This window comes from Balaenoptera borealis, assembly GCF_965194805.1.
Source record: "Balaenoptera borealis genome assembly, chromosome: 18".
Lineage (NCBI taxonomy): Eukaryota > Metazoa > Chordata > Mammalia > Artiodactyla > Balaenopteridae > Balaenoptera > Balaenoptera borealis.
In genome coordinates this window covers 13,208,409-13,221,787 of record NC_138877.1, presented here as the reverse complement: position 1 = coordinate 13,221,787, position 13,379 = coordinate 13,208,409, and the positions used below count along the sequence as shown (strand labels likewise).

General features: G+C 37.5%; 1 protein-coding gene across 14 annotated transcripts in view; it reads left to right on the top strand.

Annotated features, from left to right (window-relative positions):
* SOHLH2 (spermatogenesis and oogenesis specific basic helix-loop-helix 2) overlaps positions 1 to 13,379 on the top strand; it is a 91,777-nt gene that overhangs the window by 56,469 nt on the left and 21,929 nt on the right. For all 14 annotated transcript variants that reach the window (XM_082365533.1, XM_082365544.1, XM_082365542.1 and 11 more), the window contains 3 exons: positions 4,083 to 4,297; positions 11,967 to 12,028; positions 12,109 to 12,213. In XM_082365533.1, the coding sequence (XP_082221659.1) occupies positions 4,083 to 4,297; positions 11,967 to 12,028; positions 12,109 to 12,213 (382 nt within the window). The remainder of the gene's footprint in view (positions 1 to 4,082; positions 4,298 to 11,966; positions 12,029 to 12,108; positions 12,214 to 13,379) is intronic.

Sequence of the window (13,379 nt, the reverse complement as noted above, 5' to 3'; positions counted from 1 at the left end):
AGTGCCAAGTGGGCTGAGTACGGTCCATCTCCAGACACATCCTAGGAAATGATCAGAATCCACAGCATAAGAGAAAAGCACTAAAAGAAAAACAAGGCAGCTTTTTCTTTTCATGAGCAACTCTGGTTGTGAGAAGAAAATGGCCCAGTATCTTCAAAGGTCAGAGACAAACAGATTTTGACTTGGAGGAGTATTTTGACTATAAAGCTAGCATTGAATTGTGAGCCCTAATGCCACTTAAAGAACATAAATAAGGAGTTTAACTCCCAAAGTATTGTAGGAGCAGCAGGAGGGAAAAAGGAAAATTTGATCAGCCTAACAGAAAGTGTGGGAAAAAAGAAACAAAATTACAGTAAATGGGAAACTTGAAATAACAAATGAAGGGAATAAGACCATTTCATGTTAAGTTATGAATGTTTCACAATTAATTACATTACATTGATTATCTTAATTAATGTTCATTAGCTAGTGCCATTAATGTAAGTAATTACTTACTAAAAACAATTACTTATATTAAAAACTGAAATCTCAGATTGGAAAAAACCTAAAAAAGTCAAATATATTTTATTTAAAAAATTCATACAAAATCAAAATGATACAGAAAGCCTCAAAATAAAGGTATAAAAAACTAAGTGCTGTATATCAGAAAAAAATAAAATTTCAGGTGAAAAGCATTAAAAAGGACAAAGATATATTTTATATATAGTTTTTTCTCTATAATTATATTTATATGTTAATACATACTACATAAACATTGTAGATCATTATATAGTATATATTAAGTATTATTGTTATATATTTATATGAATATATATAATTGTTATGAACCTTTATGTACCTAATCCATAGTTTATTTATAGAGTCTATAGTTAGAGAAATCGATAAATTGACAAACCGTAATTAGAGAGGGCAGGTTTTATATATCTACCTCATAAACTGAAAGATCAAGTAGACCTAAAATCAGAAAGCAACGAGCAAGTTCAGTCTGAAAGCTATGTAGAGGCTGTATGCCTAACAGAAAATACACATTGTTTTCAAGTATCCATGGAACATTAAAAATTGTGTATTAAGTCACAGAGAAAATATCGACCAATTCTAAAAAGTAGAAGTCATATAGTGTGCATCCACTGTTGACAATGCACTGAAATAAGAAATGAGTCAGTAGCCAAAAAAATTTTTAAAAACCAAAACACTATCCACTTGAAAATTAACATCTTCATATAGGAGCTTAATATAACTCTTAGGTTAAAATGGAAATATAAACTGAAATTATATAAACTAGCAATGAATGATCATGACCACAATATATCAAAATTCGTAGGGTACAACAAAGTGCCACTTGGATGACGGCGTCATTCGATAGAACTTTCTGCAGTGATGAAACTATAATTATGCTGAAATGGTAGTCACTTGCCATATGTGGATATTGAGCACTTAAATGTGGCTAGTGTAACTGAACTGATTTCACACTTTCACTGTAATTAACATAAATTTAAATAACCACATATTGGACCACATAGTTCTACAGTCTCTAATAAAGCATTACCAGAAAAAGAAGATAGAAAAAAATTTAATTATATATTAATCTCTAGTTGGGGCTTCCCTGGTGGCGCAGTGTTCAAGAATCCGCCTGCCAATGCAGGGGACACAGGTTCGAGCCCTGGTCCGGGAAGATCCCACATGCCGCAGAGCAACTAAGCCCGTGCGCCACAACTATTGAGCCTGCGCTCTAGAGCCCGTGAGCCACAACTACTGAAGCCGACGTGCCTAGAGCCCGTGCTCTGCAACAAGAGAAGCCACCGCAATGAGAAGCCCACGCACAGCAGCAAAGAGTAACCCCCGCTCACCGCTACTAGAGAAAGCCGGCGCGCAGCAACGAAGACCCAACGCAACCAAAAATAAATAAATAAAATAAATAAATTTAATCTCTAGTTGGAAAGCAAGCAAGATGAACTCAACGTAAGTAATAAATGTTATATAAATTTAAAAATTAACACATTTGAAAAGAAATGAAGTGGATTTTTAAAAATATATGTGAATAAAATTCACTTAAGAAAGGCAGAGCACTTATTTTACTAGTAAGCATTAAGGAACTGTAAAAGGTAGTCTAAAACCTACCTTTATAAATGACTTCAGGCTCAGATTTCACAGACAAGTTTTACCTAAACGTCAAGAAGCCAATAATTTATGTTTTATAAAATATTCAAGACCGTAGAATAATTTTGAAGCTTTCTATTGCTTCAAGGCTGGCATAACCTTGACACCCAAACCAGATAAGTCAGTACAATAAAACAAAATTTTATCCAGTTTTACTTATGAACATAGATGCAAAAATCTAAAATAATATGAATGAACTGAATCTATTTGCAATAAGTATGGGTTTATCCCAGTAATGCAATGATGGCTTGACATTAGGAAATCTATTAATGTAATTCACTACCTAACAGATGAAAGGAGAAAAAAAAATGTGATCATGTTGATACAGAAAAAGCATTTGGTAAATTTTAACACCCATTTCTGATTTAAAATTTTTAGCCTCCAAATAGAAAGAAACTTCTTTAACTTGATAAAGGGTATTGACCTTCATTATCATGTAGTAAAAACATTTGAAATATTCCCACTAAAGTCAGGAACAAGACAAGAATGCCCACTTCACTCCTGCTATTTACCGTTGTTTTGAATGTCCTAGCCAGTGCTTTAAGGTTAATAAGTAAAAGGCATAAATTCTGGAGGCGGGGACAAAAATGTCATTTTTGAAAACCATATGATTACCTATCTAGGAAACTCAGAAGAATCAACTAAAAAGTACTGGAACTAAATGGAGAGTACCAAAAAGTACTTTCAGCAAATTCCTTATACAGAAATCAGTACATTTTCTCTATGTCAGCTATAATCAATCAGAAAATGTAGTGAGAACCTATATCCCCTTCACAATGACTCTGAAATCTTGAAAAATCTAGGAATCAATGTGTGAAGACACTTGCAGAATCTATATGAAGGTAACTATAAAACTGAAGGAGATAAGAAAAGATCTGATTTCTCTGAGTCATACTTCCTAAATAGGGAGATGTAATACATAATGATATTCCCTAGTTAATCTTTAAAATAAATGCAACTGTAATCAAAATTTTAACAGGGTTCCTTATGGAACCTGACAAGCTGTTGATAAAATTCTGTGGGAAGAGACATTGTGGGAAAATATCTAAGAACCAAACTGAAAAATAGCAAGGAGGGAACCATATGCTCTAGCAAATATAAAACATAAAGAGCTAGTAATTAGACTGTGTACTGTTAACCAAGAATAGGCAAATAAATCAATGGATCAGAATGAAGCTCCCCAAAACTTACATACATACATACATACATACATATATATGGCATTTGAAACTACTAAGAGAAGTTTGGCATATTCAGTAATGCTGTTCTTTGTCATTTTAAGTGGATTGTGTTTAATATCTGTACAGAATAAAACATGGAGAAATAAAAGATGAAGATGGAAATTATATTTTTTCTAATCGAATGTGCTTGAAAATATCCCCAAATGGAATTAAAGAGCCTCTTCGGTTCCTAATGTTCGGATTTGAATAGCATGTATATTCCATTCAAAGAAAGGACTTGATTTGAGTATTTCTTAGAATCAGGGAATTTAAATCTTTCTCTGTTCTCTGGAATGTGTTTCATCAAAATAAATCATGTGGGAGAGTCACCAGCTTGGTTCTCTCATTAGTAAACAGGTTTTCCAGCAGGATGGGCGATTGGGAAACTGGGCCTATAGAAAGAATCCTATCTATTGTTAATAGGATGAGAAAGAAACTTGTAGGAAAACCACAGTAGAATAGTATTTGTAGGCAAAACTTTAAAAAATAGCATGACTTTCAGATCCATTCACTACCCTAGGTTCTAAGGACATGAGATGAATAGTTCCTGCCCTTGAGGTATGCTTATAGTTGACCATTCAGTATAGCTGAGTAGTCAGTCATTGGCTATTTGTAACCTTTATTTATCTTCTCATACATGACGGCATGTTCTCTATGCCCAGACCTTAATTGTGTGATGCTTCTGCTTTTTTCCTTCTCTTTCAGGCAAAAATAGACCTCTTATTAGTTGGCGATGTCACTGTTCAGTACCTGGCTGATATTGTACAGAAATTCTTTTCAAATTTAGCAAAAGTCACCGTCACCATTAGTGATGCGAAGAAGGCAGCAGCACTTGTGGATGATAGCACGTTCAACATGGTTTTTCTGAAGTTGACTTCTTTACCAACTGCCGAGGAGCTGAAAGCTGTCAGATTAATTAGGTAAACTCCAAAATCTTGACTCTGTTATCTTTAGAATAGTTTTTTTTTTTTTTTAAGATTTTTTTTTGATGTGGATCATTTTTTAAGTCTTTGTTACAATATTGCTTCTGTTTTATGTTTTGGTTTTTTGGCCATGAGGCATAGGGGACCTTAGCTCCCCAACCAGGGATTGAACCTGCACCCCCTGCATTGGAAGGCGAAGTCTTAACCACTGGACCGCCGGGGAAGTCCCTAGAATAGTTTTTATTAAAACCTGCTTCTATAAAAATTCTTAAAAGATGATACAATTCTACTTTAATTTTTTTTTTTTTTTAATGTTAAATTTACAAAGACTCTACTGAGTCAGTTTTTTTTTTTTAATTTTTATTTTTTTTTTATGGCTGTGTTGGGTCTTCGTTTCTGTGCGAGGGCTTTCTCTAGTTGCGGCAAGTGGGGGCCACTCTTCATTGCAGTGCGCGGGCCTCTCATTATCGCGGCCTCCCTTGTTGCGGAGCACAGGCTCCAGACGCGCAGGCTCAGTAATTGTGGCTCACGGGCCTAGTTGCTCCGTGGCATGTGGGATCTTCCCAGACCAGGGCTCGAACCCGTGTCCCCTGCACTGGCAGGTAGATTCTCAACCACTGCGCCACCAGGGAAGCCCTCTACTTTAATTTTTAAGATGAGGGATATTTTCAAGGGCAGAATCTCTATATATGTTTTTGTTCTTACTGCCAGTTTGACCTACTATTATAAGAATTAGCATTTTAACTTAAAAGTAATAGGTGTGGGTGAGGATATAAGAATTAATTGGTCATAGAAATTTATTTGGTATATGATGCTTCCCTTAATTCAGTAGGTACTCCTTTTTAATAACTATGTCATTAACGTGGCATATTGTTTCAGAGTTCATTAATTCTTATAGTAGACAATAAAGCAGGTGAGCACTTGTATCTCTGGGTCATGATAGCTCTGGGCTGAAGGTGTCTCTTTCAAGAGATGTCCTAATGTGAAAGAGCCATGAAGCTCTGGATCCACTGAGTCCAGGTCAATACCACGTCCATTATTCTTTTCTTTTTTTTTTAATTTAATTTAATTTATTTATTTATTTATTTTTGGCTGCATTGGGTCTTCGTTGCTACTCACAGGCTTTCTGTAATTGCAATGAGCGGGGGCTTCTCTTGTTGCAGAGCACGGGCTCTAGGCGCATGGGCTTCAGTGGTTGTGGCTCACAGGCTCAGCAGTTGTGGCTCAACGGGCTGTAGAGCGCAGGCTCAGTAGTTGTGGCGCACGGGCTTAGTTGCTCCGTGGCATGTGGGATCTTCCCAGACCAGGGCTCGAACCCATGTCCCCTTCATCGGCAGGCAGATTCTTAACCACTGCACCACCAGGGAAGCCCACATCCATTATTCCTGTTTCACCTGGTAGTTCCATAGAAGTTATGCTGCTGTTTGACCCACTCAGCTCTGGAGATCTGGAGTCTAGAGGTGAAAGATTTTGGTTCTTCCTTGCCTGTTTACATAGGATTTTGAGCCGTTTAGGATGTTTTTAAACAGGATTAGGTGAGGTTGAATGTGTTTCCCTTCTGTGAGAAGACTTGATGAAGTGTAATTGTAGATACTATTGGAATATATAAGTACTTCTCATAATTAGAGGAGAGGTCTTTCTAGATCAAAGGAGAAAGTTCAGAGAAATATTTTGATTCCAGAATAAAGAGGACCAAACATATTATGTTAGGGGAAATGACAGGTGGGACTGGGAAGAAGCCAGAGACACTGGGTTACTTGTTAAAGACAGACAGAAAGACACTGCTCCTGGGGTTTCTTAGAACGGTTGGTCTTCTGCATTTCTTTGGCCTTCTACTGGGAATATGAACTCTAGACAAACCAGGCAAATTACCTCAAAGAGGATTTCACTTCCAAAACATGTTGTGAATGATCTTCCTTCTGAAGGTATGCCTATTTTATTAATACGCCTTTTCAAAAAATCTATCTAGAGTACCTCTGATTGGAGTAACATCTCATTTATATAATATTAATATTTAAAAAAATTTTACAACACCTTTATGAGGGAGGTAAGGCAGGGCTTCATCTTTCCTACTTGGCAGATTAGAGACCTGAGGCTGAAGTGACTTGCCTGAGACCACATGGCTTGTTTTCACAAAACTCAGACTAGAACTCTTAACTCTTCCCTTCATGTTCTTTCTAAAAGTCTGTAATTATTTGGCTTCTGTATTGAAGTCCCTTTTACAATTCGGACATGCCATAGATGCCAGACGTACTTTAACCTAAACATACCATTTTGGAGGAGCAGTGGACAAGCTGCTGTGGCTGATGTCTCTCCGTTCCAGGAGCAGGAGTCGGGCCGTGCCTCTCCAGATGTGCTAAAGGCTTGGTGTTTGCTCGTCATTGAGGCTACATGTTGAACAGGATAAGATTAAAGTTCTGCTTAAGAACAAGCTTTATGTCTAGTCACACTTGTTAACAGCTGGGAGGGTAGAGGAGAGAACCTCTGTCTGATACTCCCCTCTGTGGATTCTCCCCACGGCTGCTTTCTTTGTCTGAATAACATAGCTTAAGATGTGTTAGCAGAGAGAAGAGGTAGATGAAGGAAATAAATGTACAGACAGACATATGGTAATTTTTTTGTTTTGCTGTAAAGGCATTTCTTAGAAAAGAAAAAGAGAATAATTTGTGGAATACACCTGGTTTTCTTTTTTGGTCTCATTATGCTAGTCCCAATATCCGGTATACGTCTTGACTAATAGCAGGTATTTAGTACTTTGCTCTAGGTGTGAGTGGGTGACCATGCTGTTCTAGGGCAGACCATGAGTTCTAGCTTTTGCGTTCCTCTCTGAAAAAGGGACAGAGCTTTCTTTGTGAAAGCTTTGCCTTTCCTGATACTGGACTTAAAGGCTAGAAATGTCTCTGAAATTCCCTTTCTTGCCCTCAGAATTGTTATGAGTTAATGACTTATGAATTATTTAAACCCTTATGGAGCGTATTTATATTTTGAGGCTATAGTTTTTCTTAGGTTAATGAGTCTCATGAACATCTTGCCCTATTTATAAGGCATTTCAACCTTTGTCTTTCCTACAGCACTCTATCTTTTGAGTTTTGGCTAATATTTAATGACTAAGCCAAGATGAAGAGTTTTGGCTTAGCTTTTTAATGCTGTATTTTAGATTTATTTCCCCCTTAGAGCTTTGTTGTTGTTTTGTTATATCTCAAAATCTGGATAGGTTCAGGAAAATATACAAGTATTTACCTTACTCCTCTCCGGGCCCTTTTTATGCCCTGCCAGTGAGTGAAGAACTTAACTATAGAATAAAAGTGGTCCACGTTGATTTTCAGTATCAGAGCACATGATCACAAATCTATGTATATCTATAAGACATACGGATTTTTACTGAAACTAAGAATGAAGTATAGTGTGTCAGCTATCATACTAAGCTTCTTTTAGGATAAAATGCAAGCAGACTCCTTAAAAAGATTTTAAAATTTATTCTTGTACAAGAACTGGGGTTTCAGCTTGGAGCTAATCATTAATCAGTTTTAATCATTCGTAAAAATAATGGTACTTTATAGCCAGACATCCTCAAGAATTGCGGCACATCTCAATTATAGGTTGACATTCCTGGCAGTACTCCCTAATTTGATTTCATTTCATGAACACATTTTTATTGAGCCAGATGAACTCAGACACCACCCAGTGGTAAAATGTTTTAAGATGGTCTCAGGATTCATGTGCTTGGTTCCAGCATTTCAGGAGTATTTGACCCTTCTTTCAGGTCAGTTCTCAAAACTGAACCACATTCAAAGTGTAAGTACTTGGTAATTCAGATGCATGCTGGCACTACCTTACAAAGGCCAGTACAGAACATTAGAGTATGTTTCAAACTCACCCACAGTGTATGGATCCTGTTTGGCATTGTGACTTTCTGGTCCATGAACTGTCTCTGCAGTTCCTCAAACCCTGTGATTCTCGTGAGCTCAGAGCAGTGCAGCGATAGGAAAGGAACGCAGAACGTGGTTCCATCTACTCAGTCGGCACATCAAGTTTGAATCTGATTTTATTTTTTCCCACGTAGATTCGGTTGTCTGATCAGTTAACTTATTACATCACCAAGAAAATCCAATCTTGTGAGCCACAGGGGTCTAACAAGTTGTCCTGCTATGTCCCCAATTCCAGAACATCCTTGACTTGACAGTGCTACTCAGTAAATCTGATCAGCCAGTTTGCATGACCTGAATACTTGACATAAACACTATAACAACAAAACATCTAAGTAGTTTTACTAAACACATTATACTATAAATAGGAACTGAGGAACATTCTAGATGTTTATTGTTTCTAGTATCATGTCATGTGGTGAACCTGACTTAGAAGGGTCACAGCAGAAACTCTTCTGACAAAAAGCCTAGTGGGGATTGGGCACACCAACCTTCACTATTGACCAGAATCAACTTAGAACTTCACTGCATTTTATCGCAGGTGCCCTGTTAGTAGCAAGTGAACTCGGTGTTTTCATATTTACAGTAAAACTCTTAATTTTCTCACTGAAAATGGTTGTTTTAATTCATTAAGTAATTAATAAAGAATATTATTTGTTACAAGTCCCAAATAGACCACACCAGGTTAATTTGGCTGCTTTGGGCCCACAGGTTGCATAATGGATAACCGTACTCAAGACGGATGCAACCCAAAAATGACACTGGCTTTTGTCCTTTGACGTCCCTGTGTCTATAAAGGAAGTGCCTTTAGAGATTTCCCCCGGCTTCATAGGGACTTATAAGAACATTTTGGTCCCCCTATTAGATGACAGATTTCAGCGGCCAGCCAGATCTTTCCTGAGGTTCTTTGATCATCAGAGTGTACAATTCAGTTCAAAACACTTTCATATGATTTTTTTTCCAGCTACCAGACTTAGGGATGGGGACAAGGCTGGGAATGGCCACTGCTGCAGTTTGAGCTTATGGCGGCCTCCAGTTCCAGAGAGTACTGGGCATAGGCTAGCAGTGGACACTAGAACATCAATATCCAATCTCGTATGTGGAGTGTAGTCTCAGGATCCATCATGTCATTTAAACAGTGTATGCTGTGAAACATGAGGATAAATAAACTGCCCCCCAGCAAACTGCAGATTTTTAAAACTCTGGAGACCTCAGTTGAGAAGGTGCTTCTAAGGCCTCAGAACCTGCAATTTAGTTTTGGTATATGAAAGAAGTGGTATTAGTTGGGGTGGAGAAAGGAGATTTTTGTTGTGTTTTGGTGTTGCTTAATTTTAAGGAACATTCATTCATTGGAAAGAGGACCTTTTTTGGTGATCCTGGAAACTAGAAACTCTGCTAGCTTATTAATTTGTACAGAATGTGAATGAGAAGCTGAGCTCTGGACCAGAGTGTTGGATTCTGGGAACTCTATTGATTGCTGGGGTTCCTGCACAATTAGGGCTTCACTGACAGAGGAAGTGTTTGGGTTGGTAATCGATTCTGTGCTAATGACAAAAGTCCAGGAATTCCAACTCTGTCTGATGTGAAGCTTGAAATTTGAAAGTCATTGGGGTATAAAAATCCATATATCCAAATCTAACCTATTTTCCTGTTAGTAAGATCAATTTTTTAAAAAAATAGACACAGGATTATTTCCAAAAGCAAAGAATCTGTTCTTTAAAAAATTCTCTAATTCTAGAATATTTTAACTTATGATAATTTGTTGTTTTCGTGAATCCACAAAGTATTTTTTATTTCAAAAGCTGGACTAAACTACCCAATATGTTTCTATCTCTTCAGTCTGTTTGTCCCTCCCACCTCATCCCATTATTCATACCCGTTATACCGCACGCTTTTTCATCCCTCACAAAGTAGATGGGAAAGGTTCACACTGTGGCCACTGTGACACACAGGCGTCGTTCTCTCCTCCGCACTTCCACGGTCCACACCCCACCCTGTGCTAAGGGGCCTTCCTTACTGCCACTTCAGTCTGCCTGTCGGATCCCATCCTCCCTCCTACTCGTGCCTATTTTGACGGCAGTACTTCTGCCTGAGCTTCTCATTTCCTCATGGAAACCGTGTTCTTTCCTCTCTTCTCTTTTAGCCCAAATTCTCTTTCAGAATTCATAGAACACAATCAAGCCTGAATAGAGCTCAGTTGGGTGATTGTCCCATTTTAGCAATATCCTATTGATACTTGTTTGACATAATTAACTTAGTAAATATTCTGAGTTATGTATTTTTTTTTAAAATAAATTTATTTATTTATTTATTTATGGCTGCATTGGGTCTTCGTTGCTGCACACGGGCTTTCTCTAGTTGCGGCGAGCGGGGGCTACTCTTCGTCGCAGTGCGTGGGCTTCTCATTGCAGTGGCTTCTCTTGCTGCAGAGCACGGGCTCTAGGCGTGAGGGCTTCAGTAGTTGTGGTACATGGGCTCAGTAGTTGTGGCTCATGGGCTCTAGAGCGCAGGCTCAGTAGTTGTGGCGCACGGGCTTGGTTGCTCCACGGCATGTGGGATCTTCCCGGACCAGGGCTCGAACCCGTGTCCCCTGCATTGGCAGGTGGATTCTTAACCACTGTGCCACCAGGGAAGCCCGGGTCATTTGTTTTATAAAATTTCCCACATTCTGATTTCATCCCCATAGCATTGAAAAAAAATTTTCCTCTTTTCCTTAAATTTCTTGAAACTGGTGATTAGATCAAGAATCTGGGTAAGATTTTGGCTCATTTAAAGCAAGAATAAAAGTGGTCCGTCTTACATTCTACCTAATACCTGAACAGTATTCTCAAAACTGTCAAGATCATCAGAAACAAAGTCAGCAAAAAAGTGTCACAATGTAGAGTAGCCTAAGAGAGATATAATGACTGAATGTAATGTAGGATCCTGGATTGGATCCTGGCATAGGAAAATAAAGTACATTAAGAAAAACTAAGGAAATAAGAATAAAGAATGAACAAATTAATAATAATGTATCAATATTGGCTCATTAATTTGGAGTATTTGGAAGTATTCCAAACTAACGTAAGATGTTAGCAGTACGGGAAACTGTTTGGGATATATGGGAACTCTACTATGTTCATATTTTTCCTGTAGATACAAAATTATTCTAAAATTAAAGTTTATTTTTAAAAAGTCACTTATTCTCTCACTTACCCCTTTCCCAGTTGTGGAGAGCCAGGCATTTGTGGTTGCCATAGAAATGAACCATAAAAAGACTGTTCTTATTAACAGAGTGCACTCCTGCTCAGAGAAGCCAGGGGTATGTTTGACTGAAGACTCAAATTTTGGATTTTCTTGCCATTAAAAGGAAATAATAAGCTAAAGCATCTATTATAAATAAAGCTTCAAACACAGCAAGCGTCAGTTTCGGGAGAATGTTCCCCTCCCTCGTATTTTTCAAATAATCTGTAATTGTACTGTCCATCCCAGCCGCACACTTCAGAAGCCTCTTCGTGCAACTGCAAGAAATAAAAACACAATCTATTCTTTTATGAACTGTAAAAAAAAAAAAAGTCCATCTTTTCCCTCACTGATTTGAGATGGTACTGTCACTAAACTTCCATATTAATGCCACCATTTAAAATTCTAATGAAATAAAGTTAGTCTAGTGTAGTTCGTTCCTAATGAGCTAAATGTTTGAATCCCAATTTTTTGAGCGATGATTTTGCTTCATTTTAAACTTTTTTTTTCCCTTTCAGATCTGGCAAGAAAAAAAATACACATTTGCTCTTTGTTTTTATAATCCCTGAGAACTTTAAAGGTATGTGCCTGTTGGATATATTATCTGCTTTTTCCCCAAATAGAAATCATAAGGTCAATATTTAATACAAAGATTCTTAGGTTGTATTTCAGGTCACGGAGCTGATATTACTTTAACTGAACCACTGACAGTGGAAAAAATGAGTGTTGTGATAAAATACTGGAAAACATGTTTCTCAAATACTGGTGAGTGAAAAGCAGGTTTCCAAGGGTTAGAAAAATTCTAACTAAGATTCTACAAAAATTGTATTTATACATTTTTAAGTTGGTTTTCCACTTATGCCTTTTATTTGTTAAGGATTAACTGTATGCTATATACTATAAGGAATATGTAATCCTTGTTAAACATAGTCTGAAGAAAACAAGTGTGAATAAAATAAAGGGAAACATACGTTCTATACCTGTGAAGAAAAAGCTTGTCCTCAAAGGTTTAAAATGTGCACAAGGGACAAATGCCCTGTTGTGGTTAAGCACAGGTTTTTTTTTTTGTTTTTGGGGGGTGTTTTTTGTTAGCCTAGCTTCTTAGTCATTTGAATGGAATTATTCATGCTTTGTGCTGTGTGATTGTCTAAAAGCCAGAGCCATTAACCTTGAGTCTTTGTGCTTTGCAAAACACTTGCATATAAATTATTTCACTTCTTTAAGTTAATGGGTGGTTATCCTTTCTATTTTAGATTTTTAGACGCAGATAATTAGTGTCAGTGTTTCAATGAGACCTCACATTTCTAAACTCTTCACCTGTATTGTATTATGTGTATTGCCAGCATCTAAACACTTAAGATAATTAAATTGCTTTAATTTGGCTTGTAAAAGGACAGACTCCAATTCCTGAAGTTAAATTCTACTGGAATCATTGTTTGTCAGTGGCTATTTATGATTTTTCTAGACCCGGGTTACTAGTAGGAAATCTTTTAAAATTAAGGTATTTTTCTTAAAATGGACCTGAAAGACGCTTTCAGGATTATCACGGATAAGCTCATACTCCAGATGATACAAGATCAGTACACCCCTCCTTTTTTTTTTAATGTTCTTCTTCAGTATCTAGGCAAGATGAGTGAGTCTGTTTTGTAACATTCCAGTGGCTCCCAGCCCCTGCAGGTGTCAGAGTTCTTCCTGGAAATGAAATGTGGAACGTCTGGGACCAGAGTCCTTTTGCAGCCTCTTCTCATTTTGGTTCTCAGTGGAAATAGAGCAGCTGCTCATCACCACCTGTCTAGCACCCTTCCTACTGGTCCTAACCACGTCTCATCCAGTCACCTCAGCTCTGCTCTGAGGATGGGCAGCTGCAAAACAAACAACAACAACAACAAAAAGCAAAAAAAAACCAAAAAAACCCCCAAACCAAAAACCAA